Here is a 25,157-nt window from a genome sequence, read left to right on the forward strand (position 1 = left end):
TTGCCTCATTCAGACGACACACCTGAACGTCAGGAGCGCTCTGAACTCGCTTCTCATTATTAGCAAGTAATTAACTTTGGCTAAACAGAAAGAGGAATCACTCCCATGTGGACAGACGTATCTCAGGACCTGCTGGAGGTGGTCAGTGGATGGAACGGGCCACAGTGCATGCGAATTAATCACACGGGCAGGGTCAGGCTTCGTTTCTGAAGAGCTAGGGTTCGGTGCTAGCTGCTGATTCAGACCAGTGGTTGATGTAGATGCAGGTACATGTAGACCAATAGTGGTGGTGGAAGACGGGCCTTAAGCAATTAGACCAGTGGTTGATGAAGATGCAGGTACATGTAGACCAATAGTGGTGGTGGAAGACGGGCCTTAAGCAATTAGACCAATGGTTGATGAAGATGCAGGTACATGTAGACCAATAGTGGTGGTGAGAAGGCGGGCCTTAAGCAATTAGACCAATGGTTGATGAAGATGCAAGTACATGTATATCAACAGTGGTGGTGAGAAGGCGGGACTTAAGCAATTAGTCCAGTGGTTGATGTAGATGCAGGTACATGTAGTCCAACAGTGGTGGTGAGAAGGCGGGACTTAAGCAATTAGTCCAGTGGTTGACGTAGATGCAGGTACATGTAGACCAACAGTGGTGGTGAGAAGGCAGGACTTAAGGAATTTGACCAATGGTTGATGTAGATGCAGGTACATGTAGATCAACAGTGGTGGTGGAAGATGGGACTTAAGCAATTAGACCAATGGTTGATGTAGATGCAGGTACATGTAGACCAGTAGTGGTGGTGAGAAGGCGGGGCTTAAGTGTTTGGTTCTCCAATAGCCTCGTTTTAGGACAATGGATTATTTACAGCTTTAAATCCCACCTTCTGTCCACAGTAACTGCTCTACAGTCATGTGAAAAAGTCAGGACACCCCATGAAAACCTTTTGTTTGGTTCATGTGTTTCACCTGAGACTGGGGGTACTTAAAGAGCCTCAACTAAGGCCAAGAATTGTATTGCTTGGAACCTTGAGGTTGCCCGAGAGGTTCCCCGTACGATTAGAGGTGCGTAAAGGCCAGCTTCGGCTCGGTATCCGCCTTCAGGAGCAGGTCACCCTGCTAACCACGTTATCAGCGAGGCTCGCTCGCTCGCTCACTGTCAGGATTCACTGGCTACCCACGTCTCAGCTAGGTGACCCACGCTCACGGCAGCACGCCGCAGTTCCAGGTCTGGTCGGCCTAGCCGTTTTAGCTTAGTAGCTGGTTCCCCAGCTCTTTCCCCTTTGTCGTTATAGCGCCGGGTTGAGCGCAACTTAAGTTACCCCGTTTTACCCAGGCTCTGCCACATTTGTACCCCATAGTTGCTGCTTCTTTTGCCTCATTTTGCCTTTTTATGTAACCTTGTTTTTTGTTAAGAAACAACTTGCTTTGACTCCACATCTGCGAGTGTTCATCCCTCTGTGTCAGGCCTAGCACGCCATGACAGTAGGTTCCAGTTTTTGATCAGTTCTGGTTTTCTACCAGCATGAGCAGCTTGGTAAAACTGCTCTACCAGGTATTTAAGGAATTTAAGGCCAGCGTGATGGTCAGCTAGTCCAAATAAAGACACTGGCTATGCTGGTCAAAAGAAGCATTAAAAGGGGTAGTGTGTAATTAGCCTAAACTGGTCAGCCAGTATGGGGTACGTTTTTTCCCCCTGGATGACCAGCTTTAACCATCAAAGGCCTTCTGGCTATCAGCAGAAGCTGGTGTCTTCAGCTGGATGGTCCAGCAGGGTTGGAAATCTCCACAAACAGCACTTCTGGTTCTGGTTAGTCTGACATCAGTTTCATTAAAAAGTGCAGAGCGCCCTCTGCTGGCCATGAAAGTCATCATTGGTCCACCAACGAGTAAAATCTGCAGTGTGGGGCAGAAGTTATAGACACTATATGTCCAAAAGTTAGTGGACACCCCTTCTAATGAATGCATTCAGCTACTTGAAGTTGCACCCATTACTGACACAGATGTGCAAATGCACACACACAAACAGTTTGTCTAGTCTTGTAGAGAAGTACTGTGAATACAATAGGACTCTCTGGAGCAGATACACACCATGAACCTATTGGCACCATGCTGCCTAATGCCAGGTGTGGGCTAGAGAGGGGTATAAAGCCCCCCAGCATTGAGCTGCGGAGCAGTGGAAGAGCTGTGTTCTCTGGAGTGATGGTTGGTGAAGCTCCATCCAATACTTTTGGCATGAGTTGGGGAGTTGGGGGTGATGAGGTTTTAGAAGTCTTAGAGGTATCTTTTGAATTATTAGTCTATTCTAACTCTAAAGGTTTTCTTGGGTAAATAGCAAAGCACTTTGTAAGTCGCTCTGGATAAGAGCGTCTGCTAAATGCCGTAAATATAAATATATAATATAAATACATATAAGGTGGGATGGTAATCATCCAACATCCTCATCTCAATAATTCTCTTGTTGCTGAATGCCATCAAATCTTCACAGCAATGCTCCTCCAAACTCTAGTAGAATCAAGTCAAGCCTCATGTCTAGCACCGGCTGCCTCTCCACTTCACTGTGTAATTTATTACGGTTGGGTGCCGGGAGGTCCTGACGCAGCAACCATAGCTGGGGAGATCTGCTGAACCCCGCTCAGTCGTCCCCTGACCTTCTGACCCTCAGCCGGCCGACAAAGCTGAACACGGGCGCTGGAGAGGAAAGACATCAGGGCACACGGGGCAGCCACTCCCCCAGTCGAGGCTCGAGCTTGTGTTTATATATGGGCTGATAACTCGGTTCCAGATATCAGAACCTCAGTAAACTCTAAAGATGTGGGAAATCACAACCGCAGCTGTCGTTGCTTTGTCTTAAGGCTATGTTGTTGCCATGGTGAGGGCTGTTGTCAGTCATGCACTCTCATTAGAATATTAAGACCACGCCCAGACTGTTCTCGGAGAGATGTGAAGAGTGTATCTTGGGGAGTTTTTCTATTGAAACTTTGCTGAACGCTTCACTGAACACCCAAGTTTAGTATCATTCAAGAAATTCAGTATTTCATAATGGATTTTAGAGATACTTTAAACTACAATTGTTGCTTTTTAAATACTTTTTTTTAACTGATCCCCCTGACCTGTGGTGAAATCACCGTAAAGCCCCGCCTTCTCATAGGGTCAATTTTGTGATAATGCATTATTATTATATACATTATACATTATTATTATTGTATACATTATATGCTATAGCAGGGGGCAACCTGAACCTGAACCATCCTGCTGTCAAGGCATATGCAAATAACAATAACAGCAACAACAATATTATTATTTTTTCATAATTTCATCATTTAATTCCATATTTGTAATACATTCAATGTAAAAAAAATCAAAACAAAAAAACTTTAGCACTAAAAAACAGAAAAACTAAAAAAAATCTAAACATCTAAATCTGAAAATTCATACATTTTTTATTTATCAATTTGACATTACAGAAAGACAAAAACATGATTTAAAAAAGCTGAATATGAGGTAAATTAGCCCACACTGCACGACACCCGAAAACTGACAGACATTCAACAGAATCTGGTGAGAGTGAGCAAGTAGGGGAAGAAGGTGTTGATTCATCCTAACTACCAGGCAGGCATCGATTTCTTAAAATCATTGCATTCAGCCACAAGAGCATCAGTGAAGTCAGGTGCTGATGCTGAATGGTTAGTTCTGTCCCTCCAGCTTAATCTAACGCTCTTAAATGAAGCTCCAGCACTCCAGAGATCGCCCATTTTATCAGCAATGCTTCCTTCAGCGACGGTGCAGCTGCAAAGTATCTGAAGTCAGCGTGACCAGTAAAGGAAGACTAATAAGTGTCAATGACTTTCCTGCCTGGTCATTTCCTACAAGTTATTAAGTGCAAATTCACAGCTAACAGAACACAGCTAATAGAAACATTCACAGTTTCTGAAGGTGTCTGTATTTTCACATAGCGTTTCCAATATGCTGCTGACATTCAAAAAACTTGTACCTCCATGTTTGATGTTTTTCACTTTTCACATAATGTGAATCTGGCAGGTGTTCTTTACATGGAGTCCAACTCTCTTGGTGAATGGACCAATAGAAATGCTCCAAAATGACTGGAAATAAAATATTTTCACATCGACTTCCATTGACAGTTAAAACGTTTTTCCTTCTCCAGAAAAAAAGTTGCTGTTTTGGAGATACAAGATTACTGCATGTATCTATATACTGTTTCTAGCATGCTATTTTGGAGATATGCTGACTGTAGAGTAGGCTGCTTTAGAGATTTATGGATATCATTTTAGCGTACATTTGCAAAGTACTGCTAAAGAAATCCTTGCTTTTATACTAAAAAGAACAAAAAAAAATACAGAATCATAAAAAAATATAAAATAAAAAATAATCCATAAGCTTTCATAACTGCTAATGAAGCTTTTCATTTTCTGAAGGCTGAAGGGTCAGTTCTCATGAACCTCCATAGCAAGTTTTTAGGAGCGATTTAAAAAGCTGAGAACAACAAATATAAGAAGTGTTTTCTCCTAAATTAAACAGAGTACCCCTTTTCCTGACGACTGCCCTCTCAGAGTTATTCAATTCCTTCATGACTCAGGCATCTTCAGTAGAGTAAGCTTAGTAGAGCACCTTCCGCTGTTATGACCTGTGTCTCTCCAGGGGCAATCCCAGGACTCCGCCCACAGGCCCATTCATATTAAGACTTCCCCTCATTTTCGTGAATCACGGCACCTGAGACTGCAGCTTCTTAAGCCCAGTGAATAGCATTAGCCCTGTACAGTGTTGTTGTCAGTATGTTCCCTGGTCTGCTCAGTGGGAATCCGTCAGTGTACCTCCCTGCTTCACCTGCCTCGTGTTTGGTTCCCCTCCTGATCTTTGATTTTGCACCAGACAGTTTAAAGCTTGGCTTCGCTTTTTGTTTTCTGTTGCTTTATTCTTCGTTTTACACCCAAGCTCTGCCCTCTCCTGAGCGCTGCTCAGTGGTTGGTGTGGTGCAACAGATAACAACACCACTACCTGTCAGTGAGCTACCACACCATGTGGGAGACTGGGGTTCAATTCCCAGTCTGGGTGACTTTGCAGCACTACACCAATAAGAGCAAGACTCTTAACACTATATTGGCCCACCTCTGTAATATGAGTAACCTTGTAAGTCGCTCTGGATAAGAACGTCAGCTAAATGCCGTAAATGTAAATTTTTCACGGCCTGCAGCCCGGTATTCTCCCAGTACTTGGTTTGTTATTTTGCCCAGCCCTGTTTGGTTTGGTTCATCTTTCTGTCCTGTATACTTGACAGTTTCTGAAGGTGTCTGTTTTTTTCACATCGTGTTTCCAATATGCTGCTGACATTCAAAAAACTTGTACCTCCATGTTTGACGTTTTTCACTTTTCACATAATGTGAATCTGGAGGTGTTCTTTACATGGCGTCCAACTTTCTTGATGAATGGACCAATAGAAATGCTTAAAAATGACTTAAAATAAAATCTTTTCACATCGACTTCCATTGACAGTTAAGACGTTTTCCCTTCTCCTGAACAGTCGCTGTTTTGGAGATACAAGATTACTGCATGTATCTATATACTGTTTCTAGCATGCTATTTTGGAGATATGCTGTGACTGTAGAGTAGGCTGCTTCAGGAATTTATGGATATCATTTTAGCGTACATTTGTAAAGTACTGCTAAAGAAATCCATGTGGGAGACTGGGGTTCGATTCCCAGTCTGGGTGACTATGCAGCACTACACCAATAAGAGCAAGACTCTTAACACTATATTGGCCCTCCTCTGTAATATGAGTAACTTTGTAAGTCGCTCTGGATAAGAACGTCAGCTAAATGCCGTAAATGTAAATGTTTCTGGGTCTGCAGCCCGGTATTCTCCCAGTCCTTGGTTTGTTATTTTGCCCAGCCCTGTTTGGTTTGGTTCATCTTTCTGTCCTGTATATTGCTGCACCCTTGTATTATCCTGCCTTGGTCATACTCCCTGCCTCCTTTAAGACCAGCAGCTTCTGGTGGGGATTCTGTTCTGGGACTTAAAAGTGGATTTTTTACTTGTTACATTAGTTTACATGTTGAGATGTTGGAATTTGTCTTGTTTGACAGGTTAATTGCAGACAGCTAAAAAAGTTTGTACAGTTTGCTAATGAACCTAAATTGCAATGGAGGTTGCAACTAGTTACCAAAATGGAGTGTAAGGTCTTATACTGCCATAGACTCTGACTACAATGGCACAATGGAGTTATCCTGGAACTATCTTATGCAGCACTGTAGGCAGCAACAAACAGGAGAAAGAGAATTTACCTAAAATATTCTATTACAATTCATTGCAAAACCCCCTTTACATGCACATACACCCACATACACATACATACCTAATTAAACAGATAATGTTTTTCACCGCCAAAGAAAATGTGCATAAAAAACACACTGTACAGTACTGTGCAAAAGGCAGTCGGTTTAAAACTACTTATCTCAGCAGAAAATGTGGTTATTACCTGTAATTAACTCTATATAACATTAGAATCAACCCAAATAAACATAAAGTCAGTGATCAGTGAGACTGTCTACCTGTACATTAGAAAAAAAACCAAATAAACATAAAGTCGGTGGTCTGAGAGAGTGTCCATGTTCATTTGAGTGTATTCTACTGTTATATAGAGTTTTACAGGTAGACACAGGTTTGGGTGCTGATCTCTTGTGTGAAGGAAGTAGCTGAATATGCAGCTGTACGGAAGCGTACGGTTATAAGGGTCTACCAGCAGTGGCAGAAATCCCAGTCTACAGAGCCTGAAGTTACCCCCTTAATATATATATTAATAAGTATCTCAATAATGAACTAGGCACCTGGACATGTCTATTTTTTGTGTTATCAATTACTCATTGTAATACTGCTTTATAAAGATCCCTACACTGCACAAATATGCGCTACCTGCAATTTATTGTTTTAAAATAAAACATAACATGGAATTAAATCATATCTGTATTGTACAAAACTAGACTTCCGGACCTCCTTGTTGAAAGCTTGGGAAATGGTTATCAAATCACTATGTACATTTTATTAGTTTATTTGTATAAATTCCAATATTTGTGTTTTTCTTTTTTTATAAACAAACACTTTACAGCCTTACAAACCTTTTTCTCAGATGGCCCGACCTTTTGCACAGTACTGTACTATTAATAAAACCCATAATGAAAAAATTGTACTTAATTGTGCATAAACAATGCTACACTACCCTTTTTAATTCAGCTAACTCCGCAGTACTAGTTATCACTAGCTCCCAACAGCTCCTAGACACACTCTCAATCAAAATTCCTCAAAATATTCGAATGACCACAACTTCAATATAAGGCACTAAAGAACCCCGTCCCCGGTGACGGAGCTCTAAAGAACGGTGTTGTCTTGAGATTTGAGCAGCAGCTTGAGGAGCACGTCACCTTTGACACACTTCTCCAGCGCTCGGCACAGTTTTCCCACAGTGCAGCCGTGAAATCCTTCCTTCATCTTCCAGCGCTCCAGCATCTGATGGATCTTCTCCTCCAGGCCATCGCGTGCATAATCGTGCTCGATTGCATCAATCTCCATCTCCGTCAGGTCCAGTCTCCTGGCACAGGCCTTCCATTTCCCGCCCATGTTCTCCCGAACCAGATGCAGGTGGTCCTCAGTGACAGCGTGGTCCTCTGGACAGGATAAACACAGATAGAGGTGGCGGGGGCAGTGTTATTTTAACTGGTGGGGTACTTTCAGAACTGCAGTGACACTGACTGACTGACATGAGGGTGAGTGTGTTAGTAGTCCAAGTGTTGGGCTGGTGGTTCGAGTGGATCAGATGCAGCAGTCCAGCCTGTAGATGTAAAGTCAGAGACAGAAGCTCTCTGACTGGTCAGTCTCTGGTCCTTCATCAGTGCCCACAGGATGCTGTTGGCTGGATGTTTCTGGTTGGTGGGCTATCCAGCAGCATTGCTGTGTCTGATCCACTCGTACCAGCAGAGCAACACTTACACTACTAACACACACACTCACCACCACCATGTCAGTCAGTGTCACTGCAGTGCTGAGAACGAGTGACCCACCACCCAGATACTACAGTCTGCTTTGTGGTGGACAGTGCTGTAATAAACAGGGTGAAAGGAGACTGATAACAAGGGGGTGGTGTTAATGTTATGGCAGATCGGTGTACTACTCGTGCTGAACAGGCTTACCATACTTCTGCAGCAGCTCTTTATACTTGTTGCTGGAGGATGAACTGCACACAGAGCTGAGGGAGCTTTCAGAACCACGGAAATGCATTATGTTGTTGTTCCCAATTTGGATCCCACTGGCTTGAGTGATGGACAGCGATGTACCTACAAAAACACAACGTCAAAATGGAAAGTGATGCTTCTGGTACGTCTTGAAAGCATGTGAAACAGCTAAGAATGCAAGCAGGGTTTCACATTGTGGTCATTATGCTATTTGATTGCATTCAGAGACAAGAGCATTATTGAGGTCTGGACAAATGATGATCACCGCCCCAAATTATCATCCCCAACTCCTCAACTCGTAACAGCTTGCTTGGTATGTTTTCATCTGAATTAGCAGCTTTTCAACCTTCCTGACCATCAAAGACCAGCTGAGACCATCTAAATCCAGCTACCTGCAAAAGCTGATCTTAAACTGGAGAAACCTCAAACATCCTAATGATTACTAACCAGTAAGAAGATACACTATATGGACAAAAGTATTGGGACACCTGTTCTTACATTGTTCCTTCCAGAATTAAGGGTATTAAAAAGGTTTTTTCCTCCTGTGTTTGTTGGAGTAACTGTCTCTACTGTCCAAGGAAGAAGCTAGCTAGCTTTCTACTTGATTTTGGAGGAGCATTGCTGTGAGAATTTGACTGAATTCTGCAACAATCCCTAACTCCCCAACTCATCCCAAAAGTACTGGATAGAGCACCGCCATCCATCCTTCCAGAGAACACAGTTCTTCCACTGCCCCACAGCTCAATGCTGAGAGGCTTTATACCCCTATGGCCCACGCCTGGCATTCGGCAGCATGGGGCCAATGGCTTCATCATGTTTATCTGCTCTTGCAGAGAGTCCTATTCTATTGGCAGTACTTATCTACAGGACTAGACAAGCTATCTGTGTGTGTATTTGTACATCTATGTCAGCAACAATGGATGCAACTTAAAGTAGCTGAATGCATTCATTAGAAGGGGTGTCCACAAACATTTGGACAGTGTATTATATATATTTTGTACCTAGAAACCCACATTATATCTAGACTTACTTGCTTCTGGCTGTGGACATATCACAGGTGCGCTAATACGTAAACCAGCATTTGACTCTGGAGGGGCCGATTCTGGCGTAGGGTAATGCGCCACCCCTGGCCATGACTGGAAGCGGTTGTACGGTGGTTGCTGCTGCTGGTAACGCTCGTACTGCTGCGGATCTGCCCCAGAGAGCTGGCTCGCGTAATCAGGCCTGTGCTGGCCGTCAAAGTGACCCAACATAAAGGGCTGCAGACACGGTTCCTCTGGAGCACTCGGCTGAGGGTTTGGTTTGGTCCAAGACTGGACCGAGGACACCTGCTGGGGAAGGTCTACACCCTGCCTGTGACTGGCCATGGGCTCCGAGGGCTGAATGGAGTGGCTGTACGGGCTGAGGTCGGGCTGCTCCACTCGGGCGTAGCTGCCGCATTTGTGGTAGTTGAGCTCCTGGGCCAGCTTCTGCTCCAGATTGGCAGGGCTGACTGGAGCGGCGTCCGCCTGAAGGAAGCTGAGGTCCTCGACGCTGGCCTCTACCGGCCCTAGATCGGAACTCCGCAGAGGGGTTGGAGAGTCCCTGGCGCAGGGCGGATAGGATGGGAGCTCCAGTCCTGTCACATGGAGATTTGACAAGAATTATATGACAGAATTGTTTTGGCTGGGCTTCTTTAGGTTAGCATTGGAGACGCTAGGCTAATGTTGCTAACAAACACAGGACAAAGATTGACACCAAGCTAAATTGGACCTGATTGAGGGAAGTTCTGGTTCTACTCAAAATGACTAACGTAAGTCATACCGTGTTCTAAAGTAAATCTTGGCTGATCTACGGCGTCTCGGCCAGATGATATATCTATATCAATATATGATATATGAAGTTCTGGACTTATTAAATCACGTTGTCTTCACATGAGTGGGCCCTATTTTAGTGATCTTTTGGCGAGTCATCAACCGAGCACCATGCAGCTTAATTTAGGGCGTGTCGGTGTGTCTTTGCTATGGTACCGACGGGAAAAGTTCGGCTTGCTCGGCTCGAAACGCTCAAAAGTCATGTACTGAGTCTCTTAATGAATCATGGGTGTGTTTTGTTTGGGCGTAACGTGATATAATAAACCAATCAGTGTGTCTCTCGTCGTTCCCTTTAAGAGCCAGGTGCGGTCTGACTGACCTTGGCGGGTTGCTATTACGAGTACGAGCGCCGGACTGCACGCGCCTGTGTTGACAATTCACTGCTGAGATAGCAACGAACGTCTGACTGTTAACGTCTGTCTAGACTGTTTTCAGTCAGTGGAGCTCCTCCTGTGTTTTCCGCTGCCGTGATACACAGCAATACTCCAGAAACTGACCTGAACACCCCTCATTTCGAGACCACCGCACCCATCAGCGTAGAGATATTCACAAGCAGCGCTGCTGTTTAAACGACGCAGGCGGATGGCATAAAGATAGACCGTTAATAGCATAGCATCTTTATATCAGTGTACATGTAAATACAGTGAAGTGCATCTATTAATGTCTATGTTTAGATATGGACATTATTGCTTATATTGAAAATAGCTATAATAATGTAACTACAAATCAAGCATTTTTCATTTGGTATAAACTTGCAGATATGCCAAAAATGTCATTAAAGATTAATTAAAGAACTATTGGTGTTCATATTCAGATTTGACTATTTACACGAGTCACTGTTTCTATTTAGAAGGTACGGTAAGAGCACCTGTGTTAGCCATTGACTGGTCCGATGTTAGGGACTTCATCTTCTCCACCAGCTCTGAAGGTCCTTCATATAAATCCTGCATTAAATAAATCAGTTGAAAGAGTGTACAAGGACATATTCATAGAAAATACTACAAATTATCGTTCTAAATTAAATAAGCTAACCCCAGATACTAAACATGTCTTGGCTGATCTACGGCATCTCGGCCAGATGATATATTACTCAATTACTCAGTATCTACTACAATTTACTCAATATCTACTATGAATTATTCAGTATCTATTATAAATTATTCACCATCTACTATGAATTACTCAGCACCTGCAATGAATTACTCAGTATCTACTATAAATTACTCAGTATCTACTATAAATTATTCAGTATCTACTATGAATTACTCAGTATCTACTATGAATTACTCAGTATCTACTATGAATTATTCAGTATCTACTATAAATTACTCAGTACCTACAATGAATTACTCAGTATCTACTATGAATTACTCAGTATCTACTATGAATTATTCAGTATCTACTATGAATTACTCAGTATCTACTATGAATTATTCAGTATCCACTAAGAATTACTCAGTACCTACAATGAATTACTCAGTATCTACTATGAATTACTCAGTATCTACTATGAATTATTCAGTATCTACTATGAATTACTCAGTATCTACTATGAATTATTCAGTATCCACTAAGAATTACTCAGCATCGTCTATGAACAATTTAGTATCTTCTATGAATTACTCAGTATCTAATATGAATTACTCAGTATCTACTATGTATTATTCAGTATCTACTATAAATTACTCAGTACCTACTATGAATTACTCAGCACCTGCAATGAATTGCTCAGTATCTACTATGAATTATTCAGTATCCACTAAGAATTACTCATTATCTACTATGAATTACTCAGTATCGTCTATGAATTACTCATTATCTACTATGAATTACTCAGTATCTACTATGAATTACTCATTATCTACTATGAATTACTCAGTATCGTCTATGAATTATTCAGAATCTAGTATGAATTATCCAGTATCTACTATGAATTACTCAGTATCGTCTATGAATAATTTAGTATCTTCTATGAATTACTCAGTATCTACTATGAATTACTCATTATCTACTATGAATTACTCAGTATCGTCTATGAATTATTCAGAATCTAGTATGAATTATCCAGTATCTACTATGAATTACTCAGTATCGTCTATGAATCATTCAGAATCTAGTATGAATTATCCAGTATCTACTACACATTATTCACTAAATATTAAAAATGATTCATTATTCAGAATTACTGCATATGATTTAGTAAATACTCTTAATTATTCAGTATGTACATTCCAATAGTGAGGAACTGAAATGTGGACCTATGTACACCCGTATAGAGTTTAAGGGCTTAATTTTTTTAGCATATTAAATCTGTTATGACATCATACCCCACACAGCACATACCATAAGGCCCTGCAAATCCTCCTCAACATCTGCTTGGAGCTTCTCCTCATAGAATGGCAAAAATGATTTATAGCTTTCTGTAGTGTGGGGGAAGGAGAGAGAGAGAGAGAGAGAGAGAGTGAGTTATATTAATTAGGTTTAAAGCCTAATTACTTAAACCTTCACAACGTCTTAAAGCATAGACAGCTGTTTGAAATTAACACACTGAAGACAGATATCCATCCACACACCCTTAAATGTGGGCCGTTTCTGAGGATCCTGGTCCCAGCTTGCTTTCATGAGGCTGACCATCTCTGGTGGCGCATCAGCTGGAATAAGGGCCTCATCAGGGCGGTCTCCCTTACGCACACACTGACAGATCTGGTCTTCACTTCTTGCATCTGGAAAAAAGTGTGTAGAGGACAAAAAGGTGTGAGGGTAGGGTGTAGGGTGAGAGAGAGAGCAGCAACGTCAATCCAACACTGATGAAACTCCAGATTAACAACAGACACTAAAGCAGCCACATGCAGAAAACACTCATTACCACCATTGCCACAAAAAGTACTGGGCTGGGTTTCCCCACAGGCATCCTAAATAGTCTAGGTAATCAGCCATAACATTAATACCACCAGCCTAATAATGAGCAGGTCCCCTTTGTGGCACCACAACAGATATGAGCCTTCGAGGACTCTATAAGAACCTCTGAAGGTGTCCTGTGGTATTCGCCACCGAGGCGTTATCCTTTGGGCCTGTAAGTTGAGAGTCCGGGCCTGGATGGATCGCATTAATGAGCCTGAGTTACCCATGATCCTTGTCACCTATAAGAAATGACTGTTTACTTGCTGTCTAATTACACAGAGGGCCCAGCCCATTCCCTTCCCCCAAGCTCCACTCACCCACTACATCTCAAGCACCAGCAGGGAGGCCCCTTCCTTCCTATGTAGCTGTGGCCGTTTATGAGCCAATCAGTACCACTTCCACTGGGACCTCTTCACAGGGGTCAGGGCACCCCCCTTGTCGCCAGTGTTTCGCTTAATTACGCCCACAACACCTCCACAAGGCTCAAGGGCATCCCTGACCCAGACTCCCCTCCAAGGTTACTATATGGGATTTCACCAAATCTTACCCACAACCTCAGTAACACTCCAAGCAGCCTCCATCTATATAAACACACTCTGCCCTTCCCCATCCAACCATCTAAGCCCTTCTAATCCACAACCACTGACTACATCTTTCAGCTACTGCATGGTTGGTCTCAGCACATGGCTTCTGAGTCCGAATTCAACCAGTAAACACATGACAGACCTACCTCTACTGCTCTAATAAGATAAGATAAGATAGTCCTTTATTAGTCCCGCAGTGGGGAAATTCACAGTGTGACAGCAGAAAGGGATAGCAAGACACTCAGTTACAAAAATTTGGATAAATAATTTACACTATACACACAATATAAATAAGAATTAAAAAAGCAATAAACAATATTATTTACAGCAAAAGACTCTTAATTGCACATGGGGGTGCGATATTGCACATAGTATTCCCTGAACATGAACATGTGTGTGTAGTTAAGTGTGTGTGTATGTGGTCCGCTGGGAGCAGTGCTGGTTGTGCAGTCTGACGGCAGCAGGAAGGAAGGACCTGCGATACCGCTCCTTCACACACTTGGGGTGAAGCAGCCTGTCGCTAAAGGAGCTGCCCAGTGCTGCCAGAGTCTCATGCATGGGGTGGGAGCTGTTCTCCAGCATGGATGCCAGCTTGGTTGTCATCCTCCTGTCTCCCACCACCTGCACTGGGTCTAAGAAGCACCCCAGGACAGAGCCGGCCCTCTTTATGAGTTTGTCCAGTCTCTTCTTATCTGCCGTCGAGATGCTACTGCCCCAGCAGACCACTCCATAGAAGATGGCAGATGCCAGTACTGTGTCGAAGAACGTCCTCAGGAGCGCTCCCTGCACTCCAAAGGACCTCAATCTCCTCAGCAGGTAGAGTCTGCTCTGGCCTTTCTTGTAGAGTGTTACCGTACTCTAATGTTACCGTAGCCACCAGCTCTGCATCTCAACCCCTTCCCTTCGTAAGCTCCATCAGCCTCATCTTTATATGGAACTGTTAGCTCTATGATATATTATCTAGAATATGTGACATTACATGTGCTGGCCACTCACTCTCATACGGCTCCTGGCTGGTGAGGATGACCCAGACAACGATGGCGAAGCTATAGACGTCTGACTTTTCGGTGGAGCGAGTGTTGATGCTCTCCAGGTGCTCCGGGGCCATGTAGCAGAGCGTTCCGGCAGCGCGCACCGACGTCTTCCTGCTCACTCCCATTCGGCTCTGCCTGCGAGTCTCGTCTCTGGTCAGCTTACTCCATGTCTGATGAGTGGCCAGACCCAGGTCTGCAATCTGTCATTGTTTAGAAAGCGTTGTTTTTTTTTTTGTAATGTCACAAATACTCATGTTCCCCCATTTTAGACACCAGTAGCTTAGCTCCACCCACTCACACTGAAGTTATAAGGAGTGTTTAAGACTGCAGAGCCAATAAGAACAGAGCTAGTCAACATATATCACTTACAGTGACAAAAACAGACCTAGAGATGAAGACAGGTTAGAAAATGATCATGTTATAGTTAATTACAGCTGTTTTGCTTCATGAATCCACCCCAACATCATAAGTGGAGCTTGGTGGAAAATAAAATACAAGACAAATGCAGAAAACTTCCCCTTATTTTAACCAGTGTTTCTTTTAAAAAAATTAAATAAAATAGAGCAACTGACATATTTGATCATGTCAAAATCTATTAAGTAGCTTTTTAATTTTTTAATGTCCTGGTCCATGGATCTTATTCACCAGTATCTTCATTAGATTCTGCTTAGTCCAAAGAAACAGGCGATGTCAGGCTGTTTTTTTTTGGATTTTAAAGATTATAATAATGGATCCCACTTAAAAAAATTACCCAAATTTTTCTCCTAAATTTTAGATAGCTGATTACCCCATTACCCAACCCACTCTAATGCTCTCATTACTGACACATGCCTCCTCCGACACATGCACTACCAGCCACCGCCTGCCGCCAATGCAACATCACCAGGCAACCAACACGCTCTGAGAAACGCACCCAAAAGTACCCAGCTCTGAAAGTGTACATCGGCTAGCAGACGCCCAGTATTACATTGAAGCGATGTGGGCAGAAAGACAGAGCCTACTCTGCCAGTTGTGCTCTCTCTGGCTCCGGCTGCTGATGGCAGGCAGCATGATGTCCTCGAGTCATAGTGACAGCTCCTTAGTCCACACTAGCAACACTAGGAGGTGCTCAGAGCAAAGCAACCCAGTCCCCAGCTCCACCACACCAGCCTGTGCCGGCCAACATTACTTCTGGAGGATGAGGGGGAAAGGGCGCTATCTATCCACCTGAAGAAAGAGCGCGGCCAATTGTGCTCTCTCTGACTCCGGCTGCTGATGGCAAAGCGGCATGGCTCGGGGTTTGAACTTTTGACCCCCACCCCCGGGTCATAGTGGTAGTATAATAAAGCCCAGTAAGTGGGTATTGTGGGTAAGTGGGTGTGGTAAATAAGCCCCAATGTCCTAAAAAAACCCAGTGATTTCTCTCCAGTGGGTTTCAGGTTTAAAAACAGACAGGACAGAAACCAGAAACCAGAATATTAACGCTTTCAGATCATAAAAACATGACTTCGCTGTACCTTCACATGGAAAAGCTCGTCCACTAAGATGTTCTCTGGTTTCAGATCCTTGTGAATGACGTGGTTGTCCGTTAGATAAACCATTCCCTCTAAGATCTCCAGAATGATCCTTCCTTTGATGGACACTGGAACACTGACCTGGTAGTATTAAAAACAGCAGTATTAAAACACAAAGGTATTATGAGCCACTGTTAATATGCACAGATCAGCCAGAACATTAGTACCACTGACAGGTGGAGTTGTTTTGAAGGTGATGTTGATGTTAAAAGCAGGAGAAAGCTACCATCTTTAAGACTATACTAAAAAACTAGGCCAGGTGAGGTTGTGTGGGGTCTCCAGAATCATAAATTCAGGCCATAATATATGTAATATATATATAATATATTAAATATATATAATATAATATATATAAGTTTATAATAAATCTAATTAAGTATAATATATTTAATATATTTAAAGTTTTATAGAGTTTATAAAGTTTATAGATATAAGTTTTTAAAATAATATATATATATATATATATATATATATATATATATATATATATATATATATATTAATCATATTCAATTCACATTAAGCCTATGACCTGTGTACCAACTGCTCACATGCCCATTCTTACAGGCCACTATTCAATCAGTGGAAATACAATCAGACACTTCCAGTGCCCAAGATCCTGGGGGTGTTGCCAGACTGGGCTGTTTCCCAGTCCCTGACCTGAGCGCTCACACTCTGCATGTTTCTGTGACGCACCTGGTTCAACTCCTCCGCTAATCATCACATGACAGGTGGCTTAAAGGCAGGAAAACACAACATTGCGCAATATTGTGGTCCTGCAGCACTGAAGAGCGGCTGGGAAATCCCCCAGCCATTAGTCACACACAGAGCAGTGTAGTGTTCTCACCCTCTCCAGCATGGCCAGCAGATTGCCTTTAGGAATGAGCTCCATAACCAGAGAGTAATCCCCATCCTCCAGGATGACCCCCAGCAGCTTGACCACGCGCTCATGGTTCAAGCGGTTCATCAGACTGCCCTCCTCCAGCAGAGATGGCTTCTGCCTTCAAACACGCAAGAAAACACGTCATTAACTTACTGATATCACTGATAGAATCCAAAAATACGTTATACACACTACCTGTCCAAATGTTTGTGGACACCCCTTCTAATGAATGCATTCAGCTACTTTAAGTTGCAGCCATTGCTGACACAGACGTGCAAATACACACACACATACACACACAACTTGTCTAGACCCTGTAGATAAACACGAACCTATTGGCACGGTGCCTAATACCAGGCGTGGGCTAAAGGTCAAGTCAAGTCAAGTCAAGTGGGTTTTATTGTCATTTCAGCTACATACAGAGTACACAGTGAAACGAAACAACGTTCCTCCAGGACCATGGTGCAACAGACACAGTGCAGACAGAACACAAGTGCAACACAAACAAGTGTGGACACACAACACAACACAGTACAGACAGAGAATAATAAATAATTGGCGGTAGTGTGCAAATTATGCAGTGTGTAATAAATATTGAGTCCAATGAGGTAGTAAAGTTATTAGTGCAAATGCTTGTGCAAACAAATGCTTCCCATTTTATCTGGGGTAAATGGTTGGAGAGAGAGAGAGAGAGAGAGAGAGAGAGAGTGTGTATGTAGCAGAAAAGACATCAGTTCAGAAGTTGAGTTGTGTTGAGGAGTCTGATGGCTTGGGGGAAGAAGCTGTTGCAGAGTCTGGTCGTGTTGGACCGGATGCTGCGGTACCTTCTTCCTGATGACAGGAGGGAGAACAGTCTGTGTGAAGGGTGGGTGGAGTCATCCACAATGCTGGTTGCTTTGCGGATGCAGCGGGCAGTGTAAATGTCCATGACGGAGGGGAGAGAGACTCCGATGATCCTCTCAGCTGTCCTCACAATGCGTTGGAGGGTCTTGCGGTCAGAGGCTGTGCAGGTCCCAAACCAGGCACTGATGCAGCTGCTTAGGATGCTCTCTATGATACCTCTATAGAAGAGGGTGAGGATGGGTGGAGGGAGACGGGCCTTTCTCAGCTTCCGGAGGAAGTAGAGACGCTGCTGGGCTTTCTTGGCTGTAGAGCTGGTGTTCAGGGACCAGGTGAGGTTCTCCGCTAGGTGGACACCAAGGAACTTGGTGCTCTTAACGATCTCCACAGAGGAGCCGTTGATGTTAAGCAGAGAGTGGTCCGGTCTTGATTTCCTGAAGTCAACAACCATTTCCTTGGTCTTCTCTACATTCCAGTGAAGGTTGTTGACTGTACACCAGTCTGTCAGCTGCTGCACCTCCTCTCTGTATGCCGACTCGTCGCCTTTGCTGATGAGACCCAGCACAGTTGTATCATCGGCGAACTTTATGATGCTGTTAGAACTGTGTTTCGCAACACAGTCATGAGTCAGCAGGATGAACAGCAGAGGACTCAGTACACTGCCCTGGGGTGCCCCAGTGTTCATTGTGATGGTGCTGGAGCTGTTGTCCCCGAAGCGGACTAACTGGGGCCTCCCTGTCAGGAAGTCCAGGATCCAGTTGCAGAGGGGGGTGTTGAGGCCCAGCAGGCTTAACTTCCTGGTGAGGTTCTGTGGGATGATGGTGTTGAATGCTGAACTGAAGTCTATGAACAGCATTCTGACGTAGGTGTCCTTCTTCTTCAGGTGGGTAAGGGAGAGATGAAGGGTGGTGGTGATGGCATCGTCCGTGGAGAGTATAAAGCCCCCCAGCATTGAGCTGTGGAGCAGTGGAGCTAACTGTGTTCTCTGGAATGACGGATGGTGGAGCTTCATCAAGTACTTTTGGGAGGAGTTGGGGAGCCGGGGGTGATGAGGTGGGATGGTGATCATCAAAGATCCCTACCTCACTAAGGCTTTTCTTGTCGCTGAATGCAATCACATCCTCACAGCAATGTCCTGCTCCACAATCTAGCAGAAAGCCTTCTTATCTGGACAGTAGAGACAGTTACTCCAGCAACAGCAGGATCACCTCTTTTTAGTACCCTTGATTTCGGAAGAAATGACAAAGGAGCAGGTGTCCAAATACTTTAATCCATATAGTGTACCTACTGCAATGCCTCAAAGTCTGGGTAGGAGCAGAACTGGCAATTCCTGACTTCACTCCTTATCAAAGCAGGTCTAGCAGGATGCAGGGCTATGACGCAGATCATGCAGGCACCACCTGTCTGTATTTTTCTGACGCTCTGTTCTGACGCTCTCGCATGAAAATTCATCCAGACGCTGTTTTATTTATAAGCTGTTTGAGGAACATTGGGAAACCACAGCAGCTCAGCGCTTTTTATTAAAAGGGAAGCACAGACACAGACAAAAGCATATGCAGCATGCAGCGAGCTCATAAAGTTGCTGACCACTGGTAAAAAAAATTATATTTAGCAAAACTAGCGTTTGTGATTAATAGGATGGAGCATTAAGCTCTTAGACAGTGCTGTCCATCTGAAGACCTTTGCTGTAGTTTGGGCTACAAGTGTTGAGACAAAGCTTCCAGAAATTTCACAAGAACTGATGCTCTGGTACCAAGTCGCTCGGTCGCTCAAACCATTTAGCACTAGTCTAGTCCCTGTAGATAAACCTGAACCTATTGGCACCATGCCTGTGGTCCAGACAGGTTTGGGGGGGGTTATGTTGTGTTCTGCTGTTCACATTAATTAACTGTAGTCAAGATCAGTCTGTTCAAGCTTGGGTTCTTCTAGCTGTTCCTCTTCTCTTATAATGGCCCAAGAGTTTTTGTGAAATCAGTCGGCTGTCTGGCCTCCTTATGTTTCTAGAACGTTCTATAAGCCAAACTTAGGAAATCCCAGCTTTTACGTCTGCCATGTAACTTTTAATAATCTCTTCTTGTGCTGATTCCACAAAAAAAAGTTTCAAATTAGATATAAACAGTCCTTCATACATACAATGTATTGACAAAAGTATTGGGACACCTGCTAATTGTTCATAGCTTCTTCCTAAATCAAGGGTGTTAAAGAAGAGCTTATCTTGCTTTTGTTAGAGTAACTCCCTCTACTGTCCAGGGTGGAAGGCTTTCTACTAGATTTTAGAGCATTGCTGTGAGGATTTGATTGCATTTAGCAACAAGAGCAGCATTAGTTATGGCAGGATGAGGTGTTGGATGATAACCACCCGACCTCATGCCCCAACTCCCCAACTTATCTCAACTCATCCTAAAAGTACTGGATGGAGCTCCATCCATCATTCCAGAGAACACAGTTCTTCCACTGCTCCACAGCTCAATGCTGGGGGGCTTTATACCCCTCTCTAGAGCCCCCATGCCTGGCATTAGGCAGCATGGTGCCAGCAGGTTCATGCTTATCTGCCCCAGAGAGTCCTATTCTATTGGCAGTACTTCTAAAGAAGCTGTGCATTTACACATCTGTGTCAGCAATAGGGGCAACTTAAAGCAGATAAATGCATTCATCATTCGAAGGGCTGTCCACAAATATTTGGACATATAATGTATGTTAAATAGTGTAGAGCAAAGTGAGGACTCCCTGAGGACTAGGTCGAGTATGAGCCCTGTCCTAAAAGACACCACCAGCAATACTCACTCATTCCGAGGCGGACCCGTGTACACCGTCTTCAGCACCACATGGCCCAGGGTTTTGTGGTAGCACAGGTAAACCTCCCCGAAGCCTCCATAGTCCAGCCGCTCCTTTCTGATCAGGTCTGAGGACTTCATGTAAATGTCCAAGCTCGATGCTGTGGCCATGCTTTGGCTGCATAAGATACAATCAAATGAAGAATCTCTGTAATCGTCACTCAACAGATTCTACTTGGAGCAACAGGTACATTTCATTTGCTTAACAGGTTACACCCTTATCTGCCAAATCATTAATATCACCTCCTTGTTTCTACACAGCCTCCTTTCACCCTGTTCTTCAATGCTCAGGACCCCACAGGACTGACCACCACAGAGCAGGTACAGTAGTATTTGGGTGGTGGGTCAGTCATTCTCAGCACTGCAGTGACACTGACATGGTGGTGGCGTGTCGCTGTGTGGACACCAACCAGCAGCGTGGTGGTCCAGCATTGTGGGGGTACATGAAGTCCACGAAGGGCTGCAAATGGTCTCCAGGCAGTGAACACTGTACCAGTGGACCCAAACAATGCCATGACAATACACCCCACTCCGGTATGGAACCAGCAGCACCAGGCTACCTTGTGCCTTGTTGACAACTAGGGTCCATGGCTACATGGAGTCTGCGCCACACACAAACCCCTGCCTACCAGCAGCCGAAACTATTGGTACCACGTGTTGGCAGTCCTCAGGGGTCCAGTCACAAGTGCTAACTCAGTTTTACCAGTAAAAACTGAAATTGAGGATCTCTGTGATGCAGTTATTACTAGTAGAAAATCAAATTTTAGAGATCAGCTAAGAAATGTCTAGTAGTAGTAATATCAGATGTATAAAGCCTTTCTGACTAGTCATATTGCCAAGAAGACATATCCTTAATGTCATTTTAACTACTCATATGTTACTATTGATTTGATCACATATGCGTAAATCAATTGTGACTAGTGCAAATGTTATCTTAAGATTTTGACTGGTAGTAATATGCATTAAATATATATATACTTTATATATATATATATATATATATATATATATATATATATATATATATACATATATATAATTTTATATAATACAATTAAAATTTTTACTAGTTATAATAACTACAAAAGTTACTAAAACTCACAAAATAACATATATTTAAAATTATTACTAGTGGAAAATCTGTAGCTGCTCTCTGAGATCCTGAATTTGGGTTTTTACTGGTAAAAAAATAGTTTTAGGCTAAAAATATCTCCTGATTGAGCATTTTCACTTGTCAGTATTTATTTACGTATTTTCCAACCTGGAACCTGGACCCTTGGACCGTTTTACTAGTCAGAATAACACTGCGGATAACTGCAATTACAGTTACTAGTAAAATCTGAGTCATGGCTTATATCAGTGGTGTCATTTTAGGCTAAAAAGATATAGTGTTCAGCATCACTCACAAAATAACACCTCACAACTTATACAGGTGTGGGCCTATGTCGTGCTGCTAATATGACTAGTCAGAAGTAGATCTGATATGAATACCAGTAAAGAAATGTGTAGTTGCTCTCTGAAATGAGACTTTCTACTAGTAAAACTGCATTACAGAGATCCTGAATTTGGGTTTTTACTGGTAAAAAATGTGTTTTAGGCTAAAAAATAAATAAACTCTACCAAAAACCTCCTGATTGAGCATTTTCACTCGTCAATTTATTTACGTATTTTCCGACCTGGACCTTTAACTAGTCAGAATAACACTGTGGATAACTGGAATTACAGTTACTAGTAAAATCTGAATTCTGGCTTATATCAGTGGTGTTGTTTTAGGCTAAAAATACATAGTGTTCATTTTAGGCAATAACTGCTTGCCATACCATTGATTTACATGGAATCTAGTTTTAGATATCAGCAATATTATTATTACTAGTCAAAACCCAAACTGTGGAGATGTGTAGAAATGATATTTTATTATATTTTAGAGATCTAAAACAGCACATGTCCTAAAAGCACATTAAAACCAGTCAAATTTAAATTTGAGGTCTCTTGAATGAACATTTTTACTTGTCAGAATTATTTACGGATATGTGGACCTGCCTATGTGCTGCCACTATAAAATAGTCAGAATGTTTTTCTATATCTAAAATTATTACTAGTGAAAAATCTGTAGTTGCTCTCTCAGATCCTGAATTTGGGGTTTTACTGGTAAAAATGAAGTTATGACTCGCTTTTGTGGTTTTAGGCTAAAAATGCTTAATCTCTAACTGAAACCTCCTGAATTAGTGGAATTACAGTTACTAGTAAAAACGGAGTCATGGCTTATATCAGTGGTGTCATTTTAGGTTAAAAAGATATAGTGTTCAGCATCACTCACAAAATAGCACCTCACAACTTATACAGGTGTGGGCCTACATCGTGCTGCTAATATGACTAGTCAGAATGATTTTCTATATCTAAAATTATTACTAGTGAAAAATCTGTAGTTGCTCTCTGAGATCCTGAATTTGGGTTTTTACTGGTAAAGAATGTGTTTTAGGCTAAAAAATAAATAAACTCTACCAAAAACCTCCTGATTGAGCATTTTCACTCGTCAATTTATTTACGTATTTTCCGACCTGGACCTGGAACTAGTCAGAATAACACTGTGGATAACTGGAATTACAGTTACTAGTAAAATCTGAGTTCTGGCTTATATCAGTGGTGTTGTTTTAGGCCAAAACGCTGCAGTTCTCAGCCTCACTCACAAGATAACACCTCACAACGAATACAGGTAACACATCAGGGTCATTTTACACACTGCTATCCCATCACATCTGACACATCACATCTGACACGGCTCAGCGGTTAGAGCGCCGGGTTATCGATAACAGGGTTGTGGGTTCGGTTCCCAGGCTCAGCAAGCTGCCACTGTTGGGCTCTTGAGCAAGGCCCTTTACCCTCTCTGCTCTCTGGGCACTGGAGTTGGCTGCCCACCGCTCTGGGTGTGTGTGTACTCACTGCCCCTAGTGCACTAGTGTGTGTGTGTGTGTGTGATCACTATCACAGATGGGTTAAATGCGGAGGACACATTTCGCTGTACAGTGACAACCAAACCATCTAGTAAAACACCTTTGTGATACAGATGTATCCCCAGTAGATCTGCTGCCCAGTTTAAAGGTCCTCCGCACTCACACACACACACACACACCTCTACAACATGATCACAATTTCATACAAGCAGAAGAAGGCTTTTATGGGGTGTCCTGACTTTCTCACATGACTGTATCTAGCTATCCAGAGTCCTCGTCCACCTGAGGGGTTTGAAACCTGAGTCCATTGAGGAAGTGACCGCTAAGAAACACACCCTAACCCCAAGCCTAACACCAGCCAACTTTAGGGAGGTCCCAACAACACTGCCCCACCAACCAGCCCCCACTACACACCAACCAACACCTCCAAACAGCCACGAAACCCGCGCGTAAAGGCGAAGGAGACCCCGGTACGCGTCAGAAGACCGGAGTGTAGGTGTAGGTGTGGAAAAACCTGTCGAGCTTCAGCGATCTCAGATGGGACTCCCTTGAGCTTCCTCGTCAGACCTTCCTCCTCCTCCTCTGACTGGAGTCTGCAGCTGGTCTACATGAATGAACAGCTGGAACAGCACTTCTTTCTGGCTGAAAGTGGGAATAAGAAGCCCAGGGTCTGTCCGCTCACCCTGCTTCACATTGCACTTTCAGTTCCCGAGAAAGCTCTTCTGTTCCGGGATGTAAAGCGCTGTGCATTCACAGGCTTCCGAAGTGAAAGTAAGAGATACCCTCGAGCAGACTGGACTAATCAACACCAGAGCGCAGGATGAGCCCCAGCCTGGACCACTGGATGCACCCATGACCTGTCTTAGACGTACGCTACATGTCCGAATATTTGTGGACAGGCCTTCTAATGAATGCCATCAGCTCCTTTAAGTTGCACCCGTTGCTGACACAGATGTGCAAACGCACACACACACACACACACACACACACACACACACACACAGCTTAGTCAGTCACACATAGTAGTCAGGCGTGGGCTAGAGGGGGGTTTAAAGCCCCCCAGAGTTGAGCTGTGAGCAGTGCAAGAACTGTGTTCTCTGGAATGATGGTGGTGGCCCTCCAAAATCTAGTAGAAAGCCTTCTGCAACAAAAGCAGGAGAAACTCTTTTAATATCCTTGATTTCAGAAGAAACTCTGAATGAGCAGGTGTCCCAATACTTTTGTCCATATAGTCTGTCCATATGTTTATTACACCACATAAATAATACACACAGCATGTTGTGTTTGGTGATCTGGTTGGAGGAGAAAGCAGTGCATGCAGGTCAGGTGGGTGGTGATTATTTAGCACCCTGACCTCACTAACGCACTTGGCGCTGAATGCAATCAAATCCTCACAGCGATGCTTGCTCCATAATCTAGTAGAAAGCCTTCTACCCTGGACAGTAGAGACAGTAACAGAGACAGTAAGCTCTTTTAATATCCTTCATTTC

General features: G+C 43.3%; 1 protein-coding gene across 2 annotated transcripts; it reads right to left on the reverse strand.

Annotated features, from left to right (window-relative positions):
• Positions 1-3,318: 3,318 nt before the first annotated feature.
• Positions 3,319-24,417, reverse strand: ripk1l (receptor (TNFRSF)-interacting serine-threonine kinase 1, like). 2 transcript variants are annotated; one of them, XM_072687249.1, is made up of 11 exons: positions 24,182-24,417; positions 20,667-20,834; positions 17,007-17,160; positions 16,103-16,240; positions 14,569-14,806; positions 12,661-12,810; positions 12,431-12,507; positions 10,956-11,031; positions 9,265-9,852; positions 8,193-8,336; positions 3,319-7,670 (listed from the first exon to the last, which is right to left on the reverse strand). In XM_072687249.1, the coding sequence occupies exons 2-11, from the start codon at positions 20,825-20,827 to the stop codon at positions 7,375-7,377; spliced, it is 2,022 nt and encodes a 673-aa protein (XP_072543350.1). In that variant the 5' UTR covers positions 20,828-20,834; positions 24,182-24,417; the 3' UTR covers positions 3,319-7,374. The 2 variants fall into 2 exon arrangements, with proteins under 2 accessions (XP_072543350.1, XP_072543351.1); XM_072687250.1 differs by lacking the exon at positions 24,182-24,417 and having other exon boundaries at positions 20,667-21,645.
• Between the last annotated feature and the right edge of the window lie 740 nt (positions 24,418-25,157).

Source organism: Salminus brasiliensis, chromosome 9, assembly GCF_030463535.1.
Source record: "Salminus brasiliensis chromosome 9, fSalBra1.hap2, whole genome shotgun sequence".
Lineage (NCBI taxonomy): Eukaryota > Metazoa > Chordata > Actinopteri > Characiformes > Bryconidae > Salminus > Salminus brasiliensis.

Excerpts from the sequence above, each read along its gene's own strand:
- ripk1l (XM_072687249.1), bottom strand. The coding sequence starts at position 20,827 with ATGGCCACAGCATCGAGCTTGGACATTTACATGAAGTCCTCAGACCTG. Across the intron at positions 9,853-10,955 it reads CCAGTCAATGGCTAACACAG|GACTGGAGCTCCCATCCTAT; the intron begins GTGCTCTTACCG and ends TCCATGTGACAG. Across the intron at positions 8,337-9,264 it reads ATGTCCACAGCCAGAAGCAA|GTACATCGCTGTCCATCACT; the intron begins GTAAGTCTAGAT and ends GTGTTTTTGTAG.